The following is a 24,827-nucleotide window of genomic DNA, read 5'->3' as shown; positions in this document are numbered from 1 at the left end:
CGAGCGGAGGAATGTGTCTACTGCTGCTGCTCAGTGTGGTCTATTGTGAGGCCATCTCCTCTCTCTCAGCGACGTGGTGGCAGCAAACAAGAACGGGACTGATGGGATGCCTGGAATTTCTCGCAGATTACTTTTGTTTAATTAGAAACTAGCTTGACTAGGACGTGTTTATCTGTGTGGTGGGGGGTTTGTTAGTGAATGTGGTGTGTGAGGATGTGTGTGTGTGTGTGTGTGTGTGTGTGTGTGTGTGTGTGTGTGTGTGTGTGTGTGTGTGTGTGTGTGTGTGTGTGTGTGTGTGTGTGTGTGTGTGTGTGTGGTCTGTTGTGTATGTGTGTGTTTTTGCTTGTTTGTGTGCGTTGTCTGTGGTCTGTGTTTGTACCACTCGGCCACACACACACACATCCCACACTCTCTCTCTAGTAATTTAAAGGCCTTAGGTTGGATGTGTGTATTTGTGTGTGTGCATGCGTGTGTGTGTGTGTGTGTTTGCTTGTTTAGGGGGAGGTGCTATGCGTTTCTTGGGTGGGCGGGGGGGGGGGGTTCATTGAGAAACAGAATATAATGAGGGCGGGGGGGCTATGGGAGGGCCTGAAAAACCAGCCTGCAGTCACCAGGCAACCAACAGACCAACACCATTCAAATCATCATACTGTGTGTGTGTGTGTGTGTGTGTGTGTGTGTGTGTGTGTGTGTGTGTGTGTGTGTGTGTGTGTGTGTGTGTGTGTGTGTGTGTGTGTGTGTGTGTGTGTGTGTGTGTGTGTGTGTGTGTGTCATCAAATAGTTGTGTGCGTGTGTCGATTTTGTGTGCATGATTATGTGTGTGTTTGTGTCTGTGTATATGTTCAGAGAAAGAGAGTGAGAAGGACAGAAAGAGAGATACACACATGTTTAATTCATACTGTACATCTGCTGGGCTCCAAGTGTGCGTGTGCGTGTGTTTGTGTGTGCGCGTGTGTGTGTGTATATACTGTATGTGTGTGTGTGTGTGTGTGTGTGTGTGTGTGTGTGTCCCCTCTGATAAACACCAACAGGTGCCTCCTCCCCATCCTCCCATCCTCACACGGGCACACATCGTTCCCCGAGAGAGATCCTCTCTTCGCAGAAAACGCACCAAAACACCGGGGGGGGGGGGGGGGGGGTGGGTGCGGGGGGGGGCGCGGCCGCGGCCGCGGCGTGACAGAAGGGCTATCTCACGAAGCGGAACATTAGCCTCCCCTCTCCCTCCGCACGCCGTCAACAACACACGGCTCTGATGACAGGACTTCTCCTTGGGCTGTAATTGCGCGCGTCATTACAGCCATTACACGCGTGACTCATGCGCCCGCCCGCCCGCCCGCCTCGTCGCTTTCCACGTCGGCGGCGGCGGCCGGGTCTCGGACCACACGGAGCTGCCACAGGGAGAAGCTGCCGTCCGTGTGGTCGGGGGTTTGAGTCCCACAGAACCTCCCTGGTGGTGGGCGAGCGGGCGAGGGGCCAGCTCGCCCCGGGCGGTCGAGGGCGTGTGTAACGGGAGGAACGCCCTCCTGCTCTCCACTCAGGGGGAATGAAGTACCGACCTGTTTGTCTCTCTCTCTCTCTGAGGAGCTATTGATCTATCTATAGATCTATCATTCTATCTATAGATAGATCTATAGATCTATCTATAAATGTATCTATAGATCTATCTATAGATCCAACAGTTCTATCTATAGATAGATCTATCTAAAATTGTATCTATAGATTTATCTATCTTTCTATCATTCTATCTATAGATCTATCATTCTATCTATCATTCTATCTATCATTCTATCTATAGATCTATCTATAGATCTATCTATAGATCTGTCTGTCTGTCTGTCTGTCTGTCTGTCTGTCTGTCTGTCTGTCTGTCTGTCTGTCTGTCTGTCTGTCTGTCTGTCTGTCTGTCTGTCTGTCTGTCTGTCTGTCTGTCTGTCTGTCGTGTTCCCGTCCCTCTCCCATGGTCGGCCCACGGTTAGCTAACCTACGTCTGCGCCTCTGACCCTGGTCCTCCCCCCCCCCCTCCCTCTCCCTCTCCTGCCCAGGCCGCGTGTCTCTGAGCGGGGGCGCGTCCCTGCGGGTGGAGGGGCTGACCCTGGAGGACGAGGGCTGGTTCGAGTGCCGCATCCTCCTCCTGGACAGCAAGACGGACGAGTTCCGCAACGGAACCTGGACATTCCTCTCCATCACAGGTGCAGCACGCCGGGCTGTGTGTGTGTGTGTGTGTGTGTGTGTGTGTGTGTGTGTGTGTGTGTGTGTGTGTGTGTGTGTGTGTGTGTGTGTGTGTGTGTGTGTGTGTGTGTGTGTGTGTGTGTGTGTGTGTGTGTGTGTGCGCGTCTGTTTGTGTGCAGTGTGTGTGTGTGTGTGTGTGTGTGTGTGTGTGTGTGTGTGTGTGTGTGTGTGTGCGCGTCTGTTTGTGTGCAGTGTGTGTGTGTGTGTGTGTGTATCTGTGTGAGAGAGTGTATGAATGTGTGTAGCTGACTGTGCGTTTGTGTTATTTTATGGGTTTGTTCTGTAGCTGTGTGTATGAGTGTTTAGCTGTGTGTGTGTGTGTGTGTGTGTGTGTGTGTGTGTGTGTGTGTGTGTGTGTGTGTGTGTGTGTGTGTGTGTGTGTGTGTGTGTGTGTGTGTGTGTGTGTGTGTGTGTGTGTGTGTGTGTGTGTGAGAGAGTGTGAAACTGACTGTGTGTGTGTGTGTGTGTATGCGTACATATGTATGTGTGTAAATGTGTACATCTACACGAGTGTGTACCTGTGTGCGTGCGTGTGTGTGTCTGTGTGTGTTTTCCTCCCTCTTCCCCCCCACTATTCTGGGATGGAAGCAGCCCCAGCGTGGGACCACAGCCCTTCCTGAGTCACGGCCTAGCGGCTGTTACACAACGCTGCGCACGGCCGCCCAGCGCTGGGCTTCAGTCCACCACCCGATGGCCCCGCCCCCTCTCCGCGGGCTGATATTAAACCGAGCCGTACACACACAGGAAGTGCAGCGTACAGACAGAGCAGCCAAGCCCAGGGCAGACCGATGACCGCTGATAAAGGCTGAATCCCTTAACCCTTTGATACGCTATGATGATAGTTTTGGTTATTTTAGAGTGGACTAACTCGTTCTCCCACCGGATTCCACACACGTATACACACACACAGGCACACACACACACAAACACACACACACACACACACACACACAAACAAAGACACAAACAAGCCCACAAACACACACACACACAAGCCCACACACATGTACACACACACACACAAACACACAAACACACACACACACACACCCACACACACTTAACCCCCCCCCCCACACACACACACACACACACACACACACACACACACACACACACACACACACACACACACACACACACACACACACACACACACACACGTGCACACACCTCACATTCATCACATTCAAAGACAGCCCTGGTGTGATTGAGTTGTCTGGGAGTTTCTGGCGGGGAGGATGGGTTTGATCGTGCTGACCTAGAACAGGGAAAGCCCCGCGACCACCTCGGGTTACAGAGGAGCACCTGAGGAGCACCTGAGGAGCTGGCCTCCATTCCCCTGATGTAACACGAGGACGGCCACACGTGTTGGGTTACATGGGAGCCCGTCCACACCGCACTGTGTTGACCAACACTCAAAAAGTGTTCAGACTAAACATATACACAAACACACATACACACACAAGCACACATACACACACACACTGACAAACACAAATACACACACACACACACACACACACACACACACACACACACACACACACACACACACACACACACACACACAGACACACACGCACACACTCATACACAGACAAACACAAACACACACCAACACAAAAGCACACACACACACACACACACACAAACACACACAGACAAACACAAACACAAAAGCACAAACACACACACACAAACACACAGACAAACGCAAAAACACACACACACACACACACAAACACACTTAAAATGATGCAGGGGTCAGGTGGGATGTGTGATCCCCGATGCGACCACTCTTAACAACTCCACTCACACTAAGGTCAGGGGTCGCGTCCGGCGCCCCGGTGGACCCCACGTTCATCCAGGGTCTCACCGGGGCCCCCCCCTGTGCTGTGTTGCAGCCCCGCCCGTGTTCATCAAGACGCCGCCGGCGTACGTGGAGGTCCTGCTGGGGGACTCCCTCACGCTGAGCTGCGGCGCCCACGGTAACCCCCGGCCCACCGTGGTCTGGCACAAGGACGAGACCCCCATCGTGAGGCACGAGAAGATCAAGGTAGGGTCGCTGGGTGACCACCGTGCAAACAGCCAACACGCTGTAAGTCGTAGGGCGCTGTAACCAATCCCGATCCCAAACTCGCGATTTTTGGATGAAACGATCTCCAAACTAATATGATCGAGTTGAAGCTGTTGTTTTTTTCGGTATTCTTTTTATTTGAACTATTTTATTTGAACATTTTGTGTCGTTTTTTTAAGGGGGAATTTCAAAGTTGTCGGGGTTTCAAGGTGGTTTTTTTTTGGAGAGGAATGCTGAATAAATGCATCGTGTTTTCAAACTCTAAAATAATCGGTTGAATAATCGTGATTTCAATATTGACCAAAATAATCTGGATTTAGATTGCTTCCATAATCGAGCAGCCTAAGTATATTGACCGCGTGCGGTTCTGTAGGAAGGACGCTTAGGTCTGAACTCGTAGGCGGAGTTATCGTCAGCCAGCTGGGCTGTGAGGTGAGGGCCCTGGGCCCAACGGGGGCCGACGAAAGCCTTTCTTCTCTGCTTGTTCTCTCCTTGTTCTCTGACTGAACGCCCCTCCCTCTCCCCTCTCCCCTCCCTCCTCCCTCCTCCCCCTCCCCCGATCCTCCTCCAGGTGCTCAATGGGTCCTTGTCTTTAATCACGGCCACCAGAGACACCACGGGAGTCTACAAGTGTCACGTGTCCAACACAGAGGGGAACCTGACTCACTACACCCAGCTACAGGTCAAAGGTGAGCGGGCTGCGTTCTCATGCAGAGAGAGAGAGAGAGAGAGAGAGAGAGAGAGAGAGAGAGAGAGAGAGAGAGAGAGAGAGAAATCCCTGCTTAGCTTAGCACGAGTCGCTAGTTTAAGCTGAACTCGCAGGCCTGCGAGGCTTTGAACTTGAAGGGATTACACATGCATTCCCTGATTCATGTCAACACTTTCTATTCTTTCTGTTTTTCAAACATTCTTCTTTTGAATTCTTGATATGATGGAGGATTTTTGTCTGCCTCACACGTGGTCTACACTGCCACCTGGTGGCCTTCCCTGGTCGTAACCACACTGAGTCGGCCCCGCCCGACCTACACACACACACACACACACACACACAGACACACACACACACACACACACACACACACACACACACACACACACACACACACACACACACACACACACACACACACACACACACACACACACACACACAAAGAGGCGTGCGCACGCAGACGCATATGCACGTGGATAAACACACACACACACACACATTCACATTTGCATACAAACACACACACACACACAGACACAGTCGTGCACACACACACACACACACACACACACACACACACACACACACACACACACACACACACACACACACACACACACAACGACTCCATCGCTGACGCACATGGAGCCCTTCCCAGACGTGTGTACCGGTCGTCTCTGTTCCTGCGTGGGGCGATGAAGCGGATGACTCACTCTCTCTCTGCGTCTGATATTAAAACACAAGGTCCTCCCATCATCCTCATCTCGCCGGGGGACACCACGCTCAACATGTCCCAGGATGCAGTGCTGCAGTGCCAGGCCGACGCCTTCCCATCCAACCTCACCTACGAGTGGCTGAAGCACGGCCAGAACGTCTACCACATAGAGTGAGCCACCACCACCCCCCCCCCCGAATCAAAGAATGAGTATCGATCGGTCCGCAAGTGGTCCGCTAGCGCATTGGGAGGCAAAATCAATTTCTGAAAGCGACTGCAATTGTCGTGAGCCACTGCCAGCGTCTTCTATCATTGTCATAAAATGGATTTGGATAAAAAACGGCTGATTGTGCGTCGTTCCCCTTTAGATCTCTGAAGACGAGGGTGAAGATCTTGGTGGACGGTACCCTCCTCATCCCTAACCTGATGCCCGAAGACGCAGGGAACTACACCTGTATCCCGACCAACGGGATCCTCACTCCCCCCTCTGCCTCCGCCCACCTCAAAGTCAAACGTAAGACCGCCAGGATGGTACACACGATGACACTTGACAACAGGAATAACAAAAAGTGTGATTAGCCATTATAAGCCTTTTGAAAATCGGCTGGTGTCCAGTGTCCACCTAGATTTATAGATAGATCAGTCTATGATAGATAGATTATAGATCAGCCTACCCAGTGGACTGTATCAAACGTTCCTGGTTTCTATCATACACCTAGGTGGACACTCCCACTTGTGATGTCTCTAAAACACAGGAAAAGGCAGATTTCACCCCTTTAAAACACTTACAGCACACAAATGAAGGGACCGAAAGAGAGACAGAGACTCCAGATATTCTACATCGCGCTACGAAGAACCAGGACCCGTCTAAACGGTATTTGACCCCCGTGTCTCTCCTTCCCCGTCCCAGACCCTGCGCGGGTGGGCCGGATGTCCAGGCAGACCTTCCTCCCGTCGGGCATGGGGGGGGTGATCGTCTGCCCGGTGCAGGCGGATCCCCCCCTGCTCTACGTCAACTGGACCAAAGACGGGAACAACATCAACGTGGACAATGTATGTTTGACCAGAAACATGTTTGTACAGACGGTGAAATCAGAGGAGTTTGTTACTAAACATTAACGTCGTGTCCCCGTTTGGCCCGGTGCAGTTCCCCGGCTGGATGGTGAACTCCGAGGGCTCCGTCTTCATCACCACGGCCAACGACAACGCTGTGGGCATGTACACCTGCACCGCCTACAACAGCTACGGCACCATGGGCCGGTCGGACCCCACCCAGGTCATCTTAAAGGTACGCTCAACCCCTCAGCACGGCACCATGGTCATCGGGCCGTTCAGACCCAACCCCAGGGACGGGTGCCTCTCTGAGCAACACCGAGGGCAATACGGATCATAATAACATCAAGAGATATAATATCCAAAAGGATTAGGGACATTTTTTGATTTGCGATACGACATTACGTTTTTTAATGTGCTGTTCGATTTTGTGTGGTTTGATGTGTGGGTTGAGGTGCAGATCAGTGTGTGTCTGTCGATCTTGTTTTTTAAATGAAGGTGGCCAAACAGAACCATAGTAGTGGATGCATATTGACCATAGGCGACAACATTATAGCTCCCTCTGCAGGATGGTACCATAATTGTTGAGATTACATTAATTTAGCTAGTTTACGATATATGTATAATATGGTTTTCAACCGTTTTTTTGTATTACGGAGGCAAGGATTCCGATGCTCGCATGAATCCATTTGCTCCTCCACCCCTAATAAACCCTCGCTCCTTCCAGGACCCCCCCGCCTTCAGAGTGACCCCCCGGGCCGAGTACCTCCAGGAGGTGGGCCGGGATCTGATCATCCCCTGTGAGGCTAAAGGGGACCCCGTCCCCAACATCACCTGGAGCAAGGTGGGTTCAGAGAACACCTACACCTACTCACTACTGCTGCTTCCCAGGGTTATCAGGGTTATAACCACACCCAGGACATCCGTCCTCACATCCCCTAACGTGTGCTGTGGTTCCCAGATCGGACCACTCCCCCGCTCCCCCTACATGGTGCTGACCAACGGGTCCCTGCTACTGCAGCCCCTGAGCAAGGACCACCACGGGGGCTGGGAGTGCCTGGCCACCAACCACGTGGCCACGGTCAGCGCCGGAACCCTGGTCATGGCACTGGGTGAGTGGGACGGACTCCTAACATGGAAAGGCCTCTGATTCAATGAAAAACTGAAAAAAAATCGAACCTGAGAAACAGCACCATCTTGTGGTGGAACTGGGGTTATTTCGCCTTTTTTACCCGGATGCCAAATTCAAGGATTTTCAACTAGTCTGGGAACCAGTTGATCTGAGAGCTCAGGTGTTGTTTAATCGGTTATTTGTGTCCGGCTCATCTCCTGCTCAGACCGACGCCTGGCCTGGGTTGAGCCAATCACAACCGTTTATCTAATGTGGGGCGGGTTTAACAGGATGACAGAACAAAGGAGTGCCCTATTGGAGCGATGTTGAGGCAATTTCATAAACAACCAAGATGGCTGCTGCTGATGTGTCACACGTTTTGTCTCTCTGATTGGTTGTAGGTCTGTTCAATGACACTGGATATCCAAAGTTAACTGAGGGGTTCCAGACTGATAAGCCTTTACGAATGGGTCTTACGATGTCAGGCTCGCTAAAGCATGTTATAACTTTTCCACTGCAGTTATTTTCTCCATTCAATCCTATCTGAACAAACCACTTTCTCAAGAATAAAACGTGCTCATCCACGAGCCAATCCATCCAGGGAATTTATCTCTGTTGACCGTTTTATTCTCCTCCACATTTAAAAATCAAGCCACTAGACTAGAAGGTTAATGGGAATATGTACGTCATCCAGGTTTTAATTGCTGCTTTTAAATCTGAATCCAAACAGTTGATTTGTGAGGTTTGTGGTTTCGGTTTTTTTTTTTTTTTTCACTGAGTACTTTTTCTGCCAAATGTTTTGTCCTTGGATCCATTTCAAAGCGTTGCCTAGTCTAGACTAGCTTCTTGTTTGTCATCCCCTCAGGCACTAGCCCCCACGCCGTCACCACAGTCTCCGTCACGGCCAAGATGAACCAGGCCAACGTGTCCTGGGTGGCCGGCTTCGACGGGGGATTCTCCCAGAAGTTCACCGTCTGGTCCGTAGTCTACTCCACATGTCCACGACTCTGCCTTTACGGATCTGTCGTTGGCGTTGTACTATACTGACGTACCGTATCCTCCGATCTCTACCAGGGTCAAGCAGGCGTCCAGAGGCAAACACGAATGGGCCTCTTTGCCCGTGCCCACCTCCAAGGACAACCTGTTGGTGACGGGTCTGCTAGCCGCCACCAACTACCAGTTCAGCGTCCTGCCCCAAAACAAACTGGGCTCCGGGCCCTTCAGTGAAATCGTCTCAGTGCGAACCCAAGGTCGGTACCCCAGCGAGACACAGCTCATACGACTCTTCATCCATGTCGTTAGCCTCTGTGCTTGAACCTCACGAGTGACCTTACCCCCAGTCTCCCCCACCACAGCGGTGCCGACCGAAGCCCCCCTGGTGGTCCTCTCCCTGCCCGGGCCGGACCCCCCCACCCTCCTCCTGGCCAACCGGACAGACCAGGGGGTCCTGCTGCAGTGGGCCCCCCCGGAGGCCCCGGCCTCGCCGCTGACGGGCTACGTGCTCCAGGGCCGCCGGGAGCAGGGCCAGTGGGTCGTCCTGAGCGGCGACGTGGGGGCCGGCCAGACGGACATGCTGGTGCAAGGCCTGCTCAGGGTGAGCCTAGCTCTTGTTTATCGTCGTTAGCCTCGGAGCGTAATTGCCTGAGTCGTATTTTGGCCAGATTGTGATATCTAACCCAACTCTACTCTCCTAATTCTGCTGATTCACTGCGCCACATTGGATACATCCTGAGACAACCAGAGTGCTTTTTACATTCCATGATCACTATCTGCCTAAGACATCTATGTGACTTGTATAAAGACTTAATACAAGATGAACCTTAATATATGACTTCAGGCGATAATGCTCTGAACGTTATACTACACACATGCATGTTTCATCTTTCAACGTTTTATGCCTTTTTTTGTTTGAATTATATTTATGCTAGTATGGAACTTGAACTCCCTAATGGGTATTGTGTTTTGTTGAGCGTGTTTAATCCTTCATACCTCTCTCTCGCTCACGCTCTCGCTCTCTCTCTCGCTCTCTCTCTGTTGTCTTTCTCATGCAGGACTCGAGTTATGACCTGAGGCTTTTGTCTCGCAGCCTCAAGATCCTAAGTGTGCCCAGTGAGTCTGTCAACGTGTCGACCGCAGGTAAAGTGTTTACAACGGCACCAAACATTGTCAACAAACACACATCCTTTCATCGCGGTTCAGCCTTTCATATAGGGGAGTATGTTTATGCAACCATGACATTGGTCAGTTTTTTATGTTTATATGTTTATACATCTTGTTTTTTATCTATATATTTATCAATATTTATATGTAGGCCTATGGATAAAATAGAGTAACACTTATTCTCAAAACCGCTTCTCATTCCAAAATAAGTATTATTCTTTTCATATTCATTCAAAAACTTTTTTAATGATCTAATATATTCATTTTTTCCTTGCCTAACAAAAAAAAATAATACGTATATATTTTTCATATATAGAAAAATAGACAATTATTTTGATTGAGAAGGTTTTTGGGGAATAATTGTGACTCTATTATGTATATAACTATATATATAAATATGTATATATACATTTAAAATTGGCAGAATACAAATCTTCTTCTGCTGACTCACAGGAATGGAGATGTACCCGATACGTGCCAGCTTCCTGGAGTACGTTCCTCAGTCGCTGCTGGCCGGTGTGGTCGGTGGAGTGTGCTTCCTGTTCATGGCCATCGTCCTGGCCTTGGTGACGGCCTGTTTCATGAGCCACAGGCGGCAGAAACGGCGCATCAAGAGGAGACAGGGTAAAGACAAGAATCATGGAGAAATGTTGATGTCCCTTCTATTGAACCATGTTGTGTTATTGTGTACAACATCATGGTGTAGCACGGTGTACTATAAACAAACACTTTGCATTCTCAGATCTCCACTCGGTCTTCCATAGGACCACATCTCCAGAGTACGTATCGAGAACCATATCAAACAAATATACCCTCACGGAAATATGAGCATTGTTTATGTCCGCACAGCACATGCTGGCTGCAGGTCTTTCTGCCGCTAATCGTCCAATGTCTCTCATCCCGTGTCCAGAAACCGCCGTCCTCCCCGAAGCCCCGACAGCATCCTCAAGTTGAAGCTGTGCCCCGCGCTGCCCTTCTTCCCCAGCTCGTCCGTCTCGCAGTCGGACCGCTCCACGTTCGACAAAGGCAGCCGTGGAGAGTACCAGGACCAGAAGAAACAGCTCCTGTCCAACGCCTCCCCGCCTCCCCACTACACCCTCTTCGAGAGCCACCTCGGGTGTCAGGCGCCCTCGTCCGCCGGTCTGGAGTCCATCTGCCGAGGTCCAGACGGACGCTTTCTGGTCCAGCCCCTGCCCGAGGGCTCCAGTTCCCCCAGCGATGAGAACATGAAGAACGTCATCGTGCAGTGCAACGGCGGGGCCAGCGGCGCGGGGAGCAACCGGACGTCCTTCAGGGACTCCCCCAAGTCCAGCATCCTGAGCTCGGAGAAGGAGGAGAGGAAAGACTCGCCCCTCACCGTGGACGTGGCCGAGCTGAGCCGGCCTCCCTCCTCTCCGGGCAGAGTGAAGGCCATGGCGCGGAACTTCTCCCGACACGGCTGCTTCTACTCTGACGATGAGCAGGGCTCGGAGGCCCTCCTGGAGAGAGCCAGTTTCTACTCGGACAACAGTGAGATGAGAACCAACGGATCGACGAGGCGGCACTGCCTTCCGGCCAACGCCGATGACCTCCTCCCAGGTCTCGGCAGGAGAGCGTTGGGACTGGAAAGGGATGCGGACCAGCCGTGCCACTCACGCTATCAGCCTATGGAGAGGGAGAGCCAGCTGACCGACGCAAGCACGCTGGCCTCGAGACTTGACAGTGAACTGGAGGAGGACAGTATGGCCAAGTGTCTCAAGCTGGCCAAGGAGAGGCAGGAGATGGAGGAGCAGCTAAAGGCCTACACAGGTAGCCAGAGGACTACGGGATGGGCAGGGGGAGATGCTCAGTCTGGTAGGGCCAACAGAGATGTGCCTGTGTCAGAAGAGGACTCTGTGTGGAAACTACAGGACGTTACCCTCAGACAAAAGCACCGTCCCACTGGCCAGACGAACCGGGTTTCCGACTTCAGGAAGGCCTGCTATTTCGGAGGCACAAGCAGCCCAATGGATAGGCTCCCCTCCTCCCACATACAGTGGGACATAAGCCCTGTTACTTCTGCAACCAGCATTGTTCCTGTGCGAAGCCCGCGAGATGCCGCTCAGCGAGGACCTTACTCTCCCACCCAGGGCGTTCATGAAACTACGGAGGACTCTCTGGTGGATGAATCCTCGCACTCCCCGGCCACGCAGAACACATCCCTGCACATGCTCTCGTCTAGCTTTGCGTCTGAAAGCTCCCCCATCCCCTGTCTGGGCACCACAAGAAGAGGCAGGTCAAGAAGCCCCAACAGGGAGGCTGATTTAGGCCCCAGAAGGTCCCTTGCTGATGAGGGCTGGACGAATCAGAGGCAGGGGGCTGTGAGGTCCAAAACACCCACAGAGCACTGGAATGCCGCACAAAGAGCTTCCCCTGCCGAGCGAGAGATCAGGTCCACCCCAGCAGCTCCTGCTCTGCCTTATGTGGCTGCTGCTGCGCTGTACAGTCGGTCGGACGCGATGGACGTCACTGACAGGAAGGAATCTGGTTCCTCACATTATTTGTCTTCATCCTATGAACACAGTGAACGAGGTGCACAGGCCAATCTCAGAGAAGACCACGGAAAGCATCTGCACCTTAGTTCAGGGTTTAACACAGATTTGGAGAAGGAGGGAGTGAGAGCACGTTCCCGGAGGAGTGATAAGTGTCTTTTCTCGGAAAGTCCAAGCGTAATTTCTCCGTTAACGATTGTAGAGGAGTGTGAGAGTGACCAGTCACACTTCTCTGTCCCTAGAATGTCTGATGTCTTCAATGTGAGGCGCTCAGCCTCGCCTGTTCAAAAGTCCCCAGTGCAGACAAGTGCCATTCTGGAATATCTGAGCCTTCCCGGTTTCATTGAAATGAGCGTAGATGAACCCGCGGAGGAAACTGAACTTGCGGACACCAGCAGAAAAAGTTCTGAACTTAAGTCTGTGGTGGTTAAGCCAGATGTAGTCCCTAGGAACTGGGAGGTTCATTGTAAGGACAACCCGGAAACAAAACCAATCCACAAGGCAGTGTCGTTTGTGGATGACGTACGGCCTGTGAACGCAGCCGAGGCAAGCTTGGATGCAAATAGAAAACCTGACTCTAGATACTCAAATCATTCCGAAGCCAGGGATTCAACACTCAAAGGGCGAACTTTGGGTAGGTCTAAATCGCAATCGCCAAATCCGGAAAAAACAAGCAAACAGCTGTACTATGAGAAATCACTGCTTATTTTTGGGAAAAGAAACAAAAGCCCGGAGCAACCACAGTCTAGGCTCGCCTCCAGTTCACACACATTGTTGAATGCAGCTAAGGGTGTGGCAGATATCGTCTCAAGGCACTCGCAGAGTTTTGTAGAAGGCTATCACTCTGTCCCAAAACCTTCTGAAAGACACCCTATCCCAGTACAACCTGAAAGACACACTGTCCCAGAACCACCTGAGAGGTACTCTATTCCGTTACCACGTGAAAGACACACTGCCCCAGAACCCCCTGAAAGGTACTCTATTCCGTTACCACGTGAAAGGCATGCTGTCCCAGAACCACCAGAACGATACTCTAACCCCTTACCACATGAAAGGCACACGGTACCGGATCCACCTGAAAGACATTCTTCCAAGAGAATCAACAGCAACAATATTGCATCGCGAATCTGTCAAGCTCCTGTGCCTTTCCTCAAGAAGTCATTGAGCATAGGCCCCTGTAGGACTCTGTCAGGCATGGCACACCCTCGTCCTTTCTTAAAGAAATCCATCAGTTTACAAAGATGGGAGCACTTTGAGAGCCCGATGGCGTACATCTCGGAGAGGTGTTACTGGGACGAGTTCCCCCACCCTGACGTCCGACTCAAGTCCTGCAGTCTGGGTCGCGCTCCATCCTACCTTCACCGACCGGGCCCCACCTGGACGGAGTATGTTCCACCCAGGCGCCCGAGCTTTGAGAACTTGGAAAGGGTTCACCCCTCCCAAAGACCTCCAGCTAACTCTCCCTACCTCAACTACCCCATGTACCCGCCCAGGTCCGCCTCGGTCCATGCTAGGATGGAACCCTCAGATCCGCGCAGGCAGACTACCGTTTTCCCGGAGGTCTCAAGGTGGCCCGTCTCATACCAGGAAAACATGAGAGCCGCTCCGCTTAAATACGTCCCCATGTCCATCCCGCCACCCCAGCCCCCGTACAGACACTTTCCCAGAGTGGAACCGGTGCGAGCCGTCGACCCCAGGATGGGCCCCTCTCGGTCCTTCCTACCCAGAGGTAACAGCTGGCCCTCCCCACACCCTGCGCCCCTGCCAGCAGGGCAGTCAGACGGCCAGCGAGAGACGGTAGAGCGGCCGCTGACGAGGGCAGGGGATAACCCTGACTATCGGGAGTCACGGGAGGGGGGCCGGACCAGCTACGCCAGCCAGAGCAGCGGCAGGGGCAGCGCCGGCTTCCTCCGCCAGTCCCTGTCCATCACGCCCACGCTGCTCAGTTCCCCGGAGACGACGGAGGAGAGCGAGCGACCCAGAGCTCCTACAGACCGGCGTGAGAGACGAGCAAAAAGGTGAAACAACACCGCACCCGACCCATAGCAGCAGACCCCTCTGGAGTCGTCCTAAGGGCTGAAGGGTTCTGTTTATGTTGCCATCGTTTTTCTTGCATTTACCACATTCCTCTTTTTTCAGTTGTTCAGAACTCATTTGTGGTGTTGCCGTCGTTTTCTGCCCTGTTCTCACCCAACGTGTTGTGTTGTGTCTGTCACTAGAAGGAACACATCAGTAGATGAGAGTTATGAGTGGGACTCTGTGGATCCCGGCGTGGATGCCGAGGTTCTGGAGGCCATGAGCTGTGATCGGTCACCGATGGGGGCAGGCACCGACAGGGGGGTGTTCAGCCACGATCAGACTCATGGCCCCCAGGACCGGAAAAGACAAGGTGAGCCTCGCAGTGCAAGTGACCCGGTTGTTCTGCTTATTAATCGCTCCCCTCATTCCGCATGCGAGTGTCGTGTGCTTCATGGTGCTGCTGCATGTCCCTCTGTGCCGTGGTTGGTTGTGAACATTGTCACGTGGTAGTGCCCCTTCCATGCATCACCTCTCGCTCACCCCTCCCCCAGGCCCTCCATCCTCACTCAGCCCGCCGGCCTCCGACCCCAGCGGCCGCGACGCCTACGGCCACCCCTTAAGTGAGGCGCGCTTCAAGGCCCTCCGCCTGGAGTACCAGGAGTACATGCAGGCTCTGGAGTCCACCGGTCCCCGCCAAGCCGGCCTCACCTCGGACCCCGAGTCAGACTCTGACTCCGGCTCCGCCCTGCTCTAGCTGCCCACCCTGGTCCGTCCCCTCCCCCCCAACAGACCCACCCTCTCACCACCCCTCTCCTTGCACGTCTGCCCCGTGTCCCTGTAACCAGCATGCTATGTTTACATTGTTGTTGTGTCGGTGTCTTTGTGGATATCAAGTGTATGCGTAGAGATGGTTTGAATGGTGCTCGTTGGATCACAATTGTTTCCCCGTCGAGTTGACTCGTGTGTTTTTCTCTCTGTTTTACAGGGACTTCTGAAAAACCAACCAAATAGCCATTGTTTCATTGCTCAGACGACAACTGAAGTGCAGGACTTCACATCTCAGCCCAGCTATTTGTTGTGACCTTTTATGCTGCCTTTTTATTGCCGAAATCGAAACTATATTACCTCTAATTTATGCTTTGTTGCTGACAAAGTCCAAGTTATTCTTTCGATCTACAAGATGCATTTCTACCCCTCACTGCTATCATCAATCGCGATGCAACAGTGCGGAAGAATGGATCAGTATTTTTCACCCATGGCATTACTCTCCGATGCCTTTAGATATATATTTGATTTCATGTTTCACAAGAAGCTGGTAGCATTGTTTCTTGTGCCATTTGGGCCACATTGACAATCATATACAGAGGGCCCTTTAAAAAAAGACAAGTCCATGTCCTAAACTGAGTTTCTAACAAAATGCTTTCTAAAAGCACTTAGATGCAGTTCTGTACCTCTGGAAAATGCTGTTTTTTGTGTAAAATGAATTGATCCAACGCAAATATTGTAAAATAACTGCATCTTTACTTTTTACTTTTTACTTTTTAACAAGATAAAAATATTTGGCAATGAAATAGAATCATTCACAATTTGATCTTCAATAATAGTAATAATTTAAGATTTTTAAAAATATTGTCTGTTTCACCTTTAAACCGTCTGTGACCTCTTCCCGCATTAATTAAACGGTCCCCTAGAAATACATAACACCTGTATTATTTTGATTAAAGAATGTACAAATGTTTTTACCCGCGCACTGTAGAGACCCTATGTACAGAGATGTGTGTATCCTGACAGTAACTCTCCCTGTCCTTGTAAATATTCAGCAATTTGTCAGAAGAGAAAACATAATTTTATTCCATCTTAACTGTTATATGAAATATGAAACTTGAACATCTGAACGATTTCTTCTGAAACATGTGGGAAATACTATGGCCTTACCTTTTATTAAACATAAAGAGGCAACTGATTGAAAAATTATTCTAAAAGGAAACCATATTATTTGAATGTTTATGATAACTTTTTGATGCATTTGCATGATTGATGGTTTATTGTGGATTTTCTTGTATTTATTGCGATGGTTTAAGGAGGCAAACAATGTTTACAATGTACTCTACTGTTCAAAGAAAACACTGTAAGAATATGTTTGGTTGAGTTTTTGAAGTCTCCATCATAACTTGAATGATTTTGTAGCCCCTCCCCTTTGCCTTTTTATTATTTGCGATGACAAAAATGTACTTTTGAAGCCTACTTTATTTGATGGACATCCGTGACCAGGAGTGATTTTGTTAAATGAAATACATTCTTTTATATACTGTTCAGGAATACATTTTTACATTGTACTGAATCTGATCCACCAAGAAATGTTCACTTGGAGCTGATATTTCTAGTTATGCATATTTTGGATGTTTTGTACAAACTGGAAAGTTTTATATTCACCTGGCTGTTTTGTTATTTTTTTTGTACATGTTATAGTAAATAAAGTTCCTTATATTGAACACGACAGACTCAGACGTGTGTGTGTGTGTGTGTGTGTGTGTGTGTGTGTGTGTGTGTGTGTGTGTGTGTGTGTGTGTGTGTGTGTGTGTGTGTGTGTGTGTGTGTGTGTGTGTGTGTGTGTGTGTGTGTGTGTGTGTGTGAAACATGACAACAAGTGGCTTGATTTTCAACAGAAGCCTTTATACCAATAGTCATTTCATGAACATTCACAGGAATACACTATTTCAACTCTAACATCAAGACGCTAAATTCATTCTCCACACTACCCAGTTGAATCATATTCCAAATAGCCAATAACAATTTGAGTAGCTTGTTGAAAATCCAGGGCTTATCGATGCCATCTGCATTTGACTTATCTCCCCAAATGCAGGCCTCTTCTCGTCTGAGCTTACTGGGTGGACATGCGCAGTACGTGCTTGACCATGTTTCCGATGCCATCGAAGATGTAATGGTAGTGGTACTCTGTCTCCCACATGAAGGAAGGGGTGCTGATGACCTTGTTCTTCTCGTCCACATAGGCCTCGTGATGCAGCTAGAGTCAAGGTCAACGCAGGGAACTATGAGATATATCATGAGATGTATATTTCTGAGAGCAGAAAATGCACAGCATTACGTAACAAAGCATTTGGCCCCTAAAGCCCAACACTGTAACTCACGGTTCAACCAGGGTTGAATTGAGTTTACAATTGCATTGAGCAATTCACTGAACGAGACACCGAAAATGTACTAGTTAATTGTCGTTTTTCTTTAAGAAACAAGCCTGCCATATTGCTCATGGGCCAGGGCAGTTTTGCAAGTAGCAACAGCCACAACAGCGAGATCCCGGGCCAGAAACACTGACTCGGCCGGTAGCCTGCTACTCTGTGGCTGGCAATGGGCTGTGCCACCACCTGTCCCACTGACCCCGACCAAGCAAGCCACCGGTCTGCTGACTCAGGGACATTAAGCAGCGACAGAGACTTGTGTCTGGGGCCGGCTTATTGCAGCCAAGAGCCGCACAGTGTGTGGGGCCCTCGAAGGGCTGCATACGAATACCACTTACTCACAAACTTACGGTCGGTCAAGGACATTTAGATTCAGATTCAGATTCAGAGTTTCTTTTAGGAGTTTGGGTTCAAAGGATATGTATGGCTCACGGACGGTGTGTTTGGCTCCCATGCCCTTCACAGCCTGCACCATGCTGGTGTGGGGCCAGTTGCCCCAGCGGGAGCTCTCGTCCTTCTCGTAGCCCATGGTCACCTCGATGCCGGGCAGCGCCTTGCAGGCTAGCATGGGAGCCATGCTGGAGAGGCTGGGGGACGAAACACGTTCACCGTGAAGGATGATGATAAGAATAAGAAAACCTCTTTCGGGAAACACATCCAGCAGCAACCATTTAGAGGAGTCTCAATCGCATTGAGAGGAGTCGTTGTGTTAAAAAGAGAATTTGCATGAAGCCCCTGTTTGACAACTTGCCTAGGATAACATATTCCCATGTTATTGCACATTATTATGGCTTACACTTATGTCAATTTTTGTTTTAATAACCCTGAAATCTTGGAAGATCCTAATGATTTTAAACAGTAATATAGAGTTTGTGTTTTTTTTTAATAATACAAATATATAAATATCCAGTTACATTGACACTTATTATGTGTTACAATCAAACTTGGACCAAGGAGCTTTTCACTGCTTCTCTCTTCAGCAGAAGAAGGGAACTGCCAACTTCCAGAGCTGGCAGTGGGTATAAGGTCATTACAATCATGCAGTGTCCGCCTAAATACAGAAGACATTAAGCCTTAGTTGAGCTAAAGTCTCTTGGGATCCTGGCTCAGAACTACGCTGGTTTTTGGGTGAAGTGATTTTGGCTTAGCTGGTTTCCGATCCCTTGTACCATTTCAACAGAAAGACTTTTTCCCAGTAGGATGTCATCGGCAGGCCCTTAGGCACACTGACCCCGTTGCCTTACCTGGCACTAGGTGTGCCTCGGAAGCTTTGAAATAACCTACTTATGATCCCTGCCTGGTCAGGAGAAGGGCATTATAAGAAGAGGTAATCTCGGGTAAGTGGGCCTTTGTCATTTCAACTCAAAGAAATACAACAATCTTTAAATGTAAAACATTTGCAAAAACAATGATATACTGCCTCAATCAAATCCTCAGGCCCCTACGCAGTATTAGCTGTAGGTTAGAATCCTGTCGTATCTCTATGGTGAGAATGATTCACAGGGGATTAACATGCGTTGAGCACTGCCTACCCGATGGGCTTGCGGTTGCGGTGGAACTCCTTCAGCACTCTGTCCACATCGCTGTGGAGTTTGCAGTCCTTCCCCTCCTTCACAAAGGAAGAGCTGGGGAATGCATAGTACTGGTCAGCTCATCGTAATATTGGTCCACTGTAGCAAACACTCAAACTTTAGCTTGATATATATTATACATATATATACACACATATAGATAGATAGATAGATTAGATAGATAGATAGATATAAAGAGAGAGAGAGAGAGAGAGAGAGAGAGAGAGAGAGAGAGAGAGAGAGAGAGAGAGAGAGAGAGAGAGAGAGAGAGAGAGAGAGAGAGAGAGGGGGAGAGAGAGAGAGAGAGAGAGAGAGAGAGAGAGAGAGAGAGAGAGAGAGAGCGAGAGAGAGAGCGAGAGAGAGAGAGAGAGAGAGAGAGAGAGAGAGAGTACCCTAATTTATTTAAATGTTTTGCGTCAGACAAAAAATAAAACGTCACCTTTTGATAACATTAGAATACTATGCACAACTGCATGCGTTTTTACAAAATCAAACAGAACCAGGCCCTCCAAGGAACCCCTCATGTCTCACAGGTTCTTGGTGATGCCGTGGCCACCGGGGAAGATGATCGCATCAAAGGAGCTGGCGTCCAGCTTGGACAGATCCTGCATCTGCATCTGTCCCTGGCCATGGCTGAAACGCGCAGCCTCCACCATCATGTTCCTACGCAAGGGCCAGAAGTAATCATATATACTGTGTTTTGTAATTAATCGAGGAAAGCGTCAACAATTGGATCATTGGCCGTACTACACTCCTTTGAAATGTTAATCTTTTTTTTTATGTAAAATTGTCTCTGTGGCCTAAAACAAGCGAGGCCTACCTGTTCTCTCCAGACGCAGGCTGCTTTTTCATGTGGTCGATCACATTCATCTGCTGCTGGTTGGGGGCGAACATCTGGAAGCGCGCCCCGTTGCGGCTCAGGTGATACATAGTGCTGCAAAACAATCTTACTGTTATCTTTGGTTAACTAGGATGCTGTAGAACACAATAACTTGGTAACGGGTACGGTACTCACTATACGGCCTCGTGCACATCAGTGCCGTCCCACCAGCCACATCCTGAGAACACCTGAAGTAGAAGTGGATGTGGTTTAAAAAATATATAAAATCCCATGGCACCTGATACCAGTATGCAGCCTACTTCCCATCTTGATCTAGTACACTCACCACTGCGATGTTGGTGTTCCCCCAGTTGCCGTAGTCTCCTTGGTGCACGAAGCATGCAGGCTGACGTGCGAGCACGTTCAGGGTCTGTTTCGACAGGATGGCCCGGCTGGCAATCATGGCTGAGCGCTAACTTTTAGAGTTTAAAAGTCTCTGGGTGGATGGTGGTGGATGCCTGGCTGGAGGCGTTGGATTGCAATGGAGCTAACATCCTTGATCGGTCGAGGCTGTACTTATACCTCTGGCCAAGTGACGTTGTCACAGCCTATGGAATCATGGTCCAGACTTTCGAGGATCAGTCTTGACTTCTTTGACCAGCTTGACCCGCGTCCTTCCTTTACTCCTTCCGATTAAAAATGATTAGCTAACCTTTGTTTGGTTGAACATTTGCATCACTATGCTTTTGTTGCAAAGGTCCACCAAAAAACCAATGCATATGCAAACAAATGTTTGCTAATTTATTTATTACGCCCATATCCTATTCTATTTTCACTCAAGCGTATTCTGTGTATATGCGTATCAATGCAAGACTGCTGGCGTGTTCATTCTGAAAATGTGTCATCGTGAGTTCATACTGATCATCTGGATCATGTCTTGCATCTCTGACTAACAGATCCAATCTGTTTGTTGGACACACATTATCATTCATATCTTCACGTTGACATAGCATCTGAAACCCAGTAGAATTTAAGGGTTTGACTTTGTGTTCTGTACAGGGTGAGTATTGGCTCGATGTAGCCTCACTTCTATATGCCCTTTAAAGTCTATTAAGATGTAAGGCTCTTACTCGCTTTAATGCCTTGTTCCGTCGCCCCTGTCTAGACTGCACCTTGAAATACCCGGTTCAGCGCAAGTGCCAACAGGCTGTGTTAACCGGTTTGATCCGACGCAACTCCAAGGCACTGTGATGCAGTGTGGCCTACATTGCAATTTGAAGGATCATATTCCTCTTACTGGAGACCATTTTCCCCGGTGTAACCATGAATGGCATCTCATGGTGGAATTTGGCATTCACTTTATTGTCCTCTGTCATGTATAATTCAGCAGTCCACCATGTTGTACACTTAACAAACTTTAACACTTTAGAACTATAGGAAGTTTAATTAACAGAATGCAGAAATGGCATCGAATGATAAACATGTCACAAGTATGATTACATTATCCACAATTCTAGGCCTTGGTTTTTAACCTCCAATGAGATTTATATAAGAGTCCACATTTACCACGCAGGCAGAACTTGAGCCAAATTAATAGATGATTCATTGTGTTGTCACAGGACAGTTTTACGGCTTCCTTCCGTCATAAAAACGTCATTTGCGTGGGACAATTCTAGTGAACCATGAGCGTATCGATTATAAAAAAAATACCACACAAACACATCCTTTGTTATTATTAGCCCAAAAGTTTATCAAATTGAATCAGCTGTACTATAAAAGAAACAAGACATGCTACAACACCACCAACACATAAAACCTGTCCCACATCGTCTAAAACATCTGTTCATTTCCTTGTTCCGTCTCATAACACATCACTGATTAAATAAAACTAAAAAACATGTCTACAGAGAAAAGGGGGAAATAAAATGTACAGCACTAGAGACAGCAAAATGAATAAATTAAAATGACCATTAAACGAAATATAGAAATGAAAGTCATTTCAGCAAAGTCAAATCAAGCACACGGCAAGCATATAAAAAATTTCAAAAGTAATTACACTCTTGAATGCTCCGTCCGCCCACTAGCACTGTGGCTGACCCGCTCGGCTTCCCAATTTGGCATTGAACTGGCTGTGACTTCTACATCCACTCCATTAACTATGATGGGATGATCCACGTCCACACTGAACTTCACCTACTTTAGTTTTGATTTACATGTCAGCACCCAATCTCAATCGCAATTTACATGCACATCCCTAAAAAAAAAAAAAGAAGCTCCACGGGTGAAAGCAAAAGGAAACGTCAATTAAACCTCTCCCAGATTTCCTGCTGACACTTAAGTTTTCATGCACCCGAGCCGACAACCCAACGGAAACGTGCGCTCTCTCCGAGCGCCCGGTGTGTTCATCACAGACAACGTAGCGCTTGGCCATGTCCACTGGACACCCGGTGACCTGGACGCGCCTCTCTGCGCGGGGGCATCCAGCGCATCGGCCGGGTCTGAGGAGGCCGGTTTTAAAATTAAAAGAAAAGCGGTGCTCATAGAGAAGCGTGTGTTAATAAGACAGAACGGACGTCTCCGTTGGAGCGCGGTTGGGGTGGGGTCGGGGGCGAGAGAGGTGGAGAGAGAGAGAGAGGGAGAGAGAGAGAGAGAGGGGGCGTCGGAGGCGGTCGGCCGCGTCACGGCGTGTACGCCGGCGGCGGCTGGAACTGATTGGCAATGTCATAGTCGGCGGGGTAGGTGTCGCTGCTCTCCTCCATCTCCGACAGCAGCTCCAGGGCCTGCTCCTCCTCCTCCGTGGGGTAGTGGCGCAGCAGGTTGGCCGCCGTGGCCAGGATGGAGGCCCCGCCGGCGCCCGCCACGAGGTAGAAGCTGATGGCGAAGGTGACGTAGATGAGCGAGCCGTGGTACTTCTTGTGCTGCTGCTGTAGCGACAGGATGAGCTCCGAGGCCCAGTAGCAGAAGCCGATGACCGTGGCGCACTGCAGTACTGGGGGGGTGCACAGAGAGGACAGTGAGGTCACGGTGTTGGGTTTGGTTGTACGGTTATGCAAATGAAACCGTTTTATCGGAGTTTGACTGATTCTGCCTTCACACACAATAAACAGAACATGTTAGGAACTGTGTTTAATGTTTTACTAGTTTAACTAAATGTCAACAGAGTAAGGCCCAATCCCATTTATACCCCTTACCCCTCCCCCTTGTTTTGAAGGGGTAAGGGTAAGGGGTAAGGGGTAGAAATGGGATTGGGCCTAGATAACTAAAGATTCAATAAAACTCCTGAAAATGTCCTATCATGCAGTTTGAGTCTACCATAATGGTTTGGTCATTTCTGTCAATCGGACCCCGGACCCGGACCCTGAGTGTCATACCTGTGAGGATGTGGGCAAAGGCATATCGGCGTGTGATCTTGAGCGCCGGATGTTTGGGTCCAAACACATCTAAAAGGAATGCAGTCAGACTGCACAGAATGCCCAGGAAGCAGAAGGCAGCAATCACCCTCAGCAACAAGATAGTCTGGGGGTTCACACAATAATCTAGAGAGGGAGAAGGGAGAAAGGAAACAAGACAGCTTTGTTTACACCATGTGCAACGGGCCACAGATTTCACACATTTCCTCTCGCGTGTCCAATGGTGACCGGATTGTGGTTCTCTTCTCACCCTCCAGGAGTTTGGGATCGATATAACCCAAGACGTCTGCTACCCCCAGCTCCTGCCTTGGACAGGTGCCACCGTGGATCCGGAGCCAGGCCGGTTCCGCCAGGGCCGTGCACAGTGCGGTGATGGAGAGCGCTCCGGGGAGGGCGGACGCCAGGCTACGCTCCGGCTGCTTGGGCAGCGAGGTGCCGCCTCTCCGCCTCCGGCCGCTGGTGACAGCGGGGCCCGGGGGTGCGTACATGTTTACCCACTTGCCTTAGCGTCTTTCGGGAGGAGTGGAGATACGATTGGCGTTTTATCCTGTTAATACGACGGATGTGATCGTATGGATGGCACTGTACCCCACGAAGGCCAGTCCCGAATGATATCCCCCGAAAAACAGGCAGCAAATACAGTGACTACTGCTGTCGATACGGAGGATACGAAGCACTGGCTTTGTTTGGAGAGCTTGCTGAAATAAACTATGCGATCGAGGAGTAAGGTAAGGGACAATAGAGCTCCGGGGCCTGCTGTTGTTGTTAGCACACAAGGCTAACGTTAGCCTCTTCTTAGATGTCAGGTCAGCCGCTTGAAAATCTCCCCGGGGTCAAAACAATGTGATCTATTGCCCGAGAAAAAACACAACCGAGTCGAAAGGGCAGTCTTTCCGCGTTTTGTCTCCAAACAAATTCAAACAAAACTTAAAAAACAGCGCAGTGCCTTCCTGTAAAATATGTGTCTTCCTTGTTCAAGCCATTCTTCGTTTCACTTCCAAAGCCTCGGCGTCGGATGACCCAGCGGCCACGCCACCCTCCAGCGGCCTCTTGCGGCGGGTACTGGTAGAGCACCACTCCACACCGTGATGCCCTCTGGCGGCCTCTAGCGGCGGGTACTGGTACTGTACAACAACGCACCGCTTGACAGGATGTCCCTGCACAACACCTAATACCTCAACTTAACCATATCTAAAATAATACCTTGTACAACCTAAACCCTAAACCTGACCATCTCCTG

The 24,827-nt window shown here is 49.7% G+C and overlaps 4 protein-coding genes across 4 annotated transcripts in view; 2 read left to right on the top strand and 2 right to left on the bottom strand.

Moving 5' to 3' along the window:
* The window catches only part of igsf9b (immunoglobulin superfamily, member 9b), a 23,562-nt gene extending 9,395 nt beyond the window's left edge, over positions 1-14,167 (top strand). The window contains exons 4-20 of the mRNA XM_056602841.1: positions 2,043-2,189; positions 4,137-4,288; positions 4,881-4,998; positions 5,766-5,907; positions 6,105-6,250; positions 6,647-6,789; positions 6,884-7,024; positions 7,517-7,633; positions 7,751-7,901; positions 8,766-8,877; positions 8,975-9,150; positions 9,256-9,494; positions 9,952-10,036; positions 10,514-10,684; positions 10,803-10,839; positions 10,971-14,063; positions 14,158-14,167. Coding sequence (XP_056458816.1) covers positions 2,043-2,189; positions 4,137-4,288; positions 4,881-4,998; positions 5,766-5,907; positions 6,105-6,250; positions 6,647-6,789; positions 6,884-7,024; positions 7,517-7,633; positions 7,751-7,901; positions 8,766-8,877; positions 8,975-9,150; positions 9,256-9,494; positions 9,952-10,036; positions 10,514-10,684; positions 10,803-10,839; positions 10,971-14,063; positions 14,158-14,167 — 5,180 coding nt within the window. The remainder of the gene's footprint in view (positions 1-2,042; positions 2,190-4,136; positions 4,289-4,880; positions 4,999-5,765; positions 5,908-6,104; positions 6,251-6,646; positions 6,790-6,883; positions 7,025-7,516; positions 7,634-7,750; positions 7,902-8,765; positions 8,878-8,974; positions 9,151-9,255; positions 9,495-9,951; positions 10,037-10,513; positions 10,685-10,802; positions 10,840-10,970; positions 14,064-14,157) is intronic.
* A 5-nt stretch (positions 14,168-14,172) lies between these two features.
* On the top strand, positions 14,173-16,166 carry LOC130392511 (protein turtle homolog A-like). The gene is made up of 4 exons (XM_056603035.1): positions 14,173-14,588; positions 14,790-14,959; positions 15,141-15,355; positions 15,575-16,166. The coding sequence occupies exons 1-3, from the start codon at positions 14,194-14,196 to the stop codon at positions 15,341-15,343; spliced, it is 768 nt and encodes a 255-aa protein (XP_056459010.1). The 5' UTR covers positions 14,173-14,193; the 3' UTR covers positions 15,344-15,355; positions 15,575-16,166.
* Positions 16,167-17,263: 1,097 nt separating this feature from the next.
* Positions 17,264-20,851, bottom strand: gatd3l (glutamine amidotransferase class 1 domain containing 3, like). The gene is made up of 7 exons (XM_056602730.1): positions 20,524-20,851; positions 20,373-20,425; positions 20,178-20,291; positions 19,889-20,020; positions 19,319-19,411; positions 18,208-18,373; positions 17,264-17,605 (listed from the first exon to the last, which is right to left on the bottom strand). Exons 1-7 carry the CDS (start codon positions 20,638-20,640, stop codon positions 17,471-17,473), a joined length of 810 nt encoding a protein of 269 aa, XP_056458705.1. The 5' UTR covers positions 20,641-20,851; the 3' UTR covers positions 17,264-17,470.
* Positions 20,852-21,028: 177 nt separating this feature from the next.
* tmem127 (transmembrane protein 127) lies at positions 21,029-24,606 on the bottom strand. The gene is made up of 3 exons (XM_056601625.1): positions 23,838-24,606; positions 23,549-23,713; positions 21,029-23,166 (listed from the first exon to the last, which is right to left on the bottom strand). The coding sequence occupies exons 1-3, from the start codon at positions 24,073-24,075 to the stop codon at positions 22,856-22,858; spliced, it is 714 nt and encodes a 237-aa protein (XP_056457600.1). The 5' UTR covers positions 24,076-24,606; the 3' UTR covers positions 21,029-22,855.
* Between the last annotated feature and the right edge of the window lie 221 nt (positions 24,607-24,827).

This window comes from Gadus chalcogrammus, chromosome 11 (genome assembly GCF_026213295.1).
Source record: "Gadus chalcogrammus isolate NIFS_2021 chromosome 11, NIFS_Gcha_1.0, whole genome shotgun sequence".
NCBI classification, from domain to species: Eukaryota; Metazoa; Chordata; class Actinopteri; order Gadiformes; family Gadidae; genus Gadus; species Gadus chalcogrammus.
The sequence above is the reverse complement of the archived record's forward strand: the minus strand, read 5'-3'. Positions and strand labels throughout refer to the sequence as shown.

Coding starts and splice junctions, on each gene's coding strand:
- LOC130392511 (XM_056603035.1), top strand. CDS start 14,194: ATGTCCATCCCGCCACCCCAGCCCCCGTACAGACACTTTCCCAGAGTG. Junction 14,589..14,789: donor CGTGAGAGACGAGCAAAAAG/GTGAAACAACAC, acceptor GTCTGTCACTAG/AAGGAACACATCAGTAGATG. Junction 14,960..15,140: donor CCAGGACCGGAAAAGACAAG/GTGAGCCTCGCA, acceptor CCCCTCCCCCAG/GCCCTCCATCCTCACTCAGC.
- gatd3l (XM_056602730.1), bottom strand. CDS start 20,640: ATGATTGCCAGCCGGGCCATCCTGTCGAAACAGACCCTGAACGTGCTC. Junction 20,426..20,523: donor GGAACACCAACATCGCAGTG/GTGAGTGTACTA, acceptor CTTCTACTTCAG/GTGTTCTCAGGATGTGGCTG. Junction 19,412..19,888: donor CACGGCATCACCAAGAACCT/GTGAGACATGAG, acceptor TGCATTCCCCAG/CTCTTCCTTTGTGAAGGAGG.
- tmem127 (XM_056601625.1), bottom strand. CDS start 24,075: ATGTACGCACCCCCGGGCCCCGCTGTCACCAGCGGCCGGAGGCGGAGA. Junction 23,714..23,837: donor CGATCCCAAACTCCTGGAGG/GTGAGAAGAGAA, acceptor CTCCCTCTCTAG/ATTATTGTGTGAACCCCCAG. Junction 23,167..23,548: donor CTTTGCCCACATCCTCACAG/GTATGACACTCA, acceptor GCACCCCCCCAG/TACTGCAGTGCGCCACGGTC.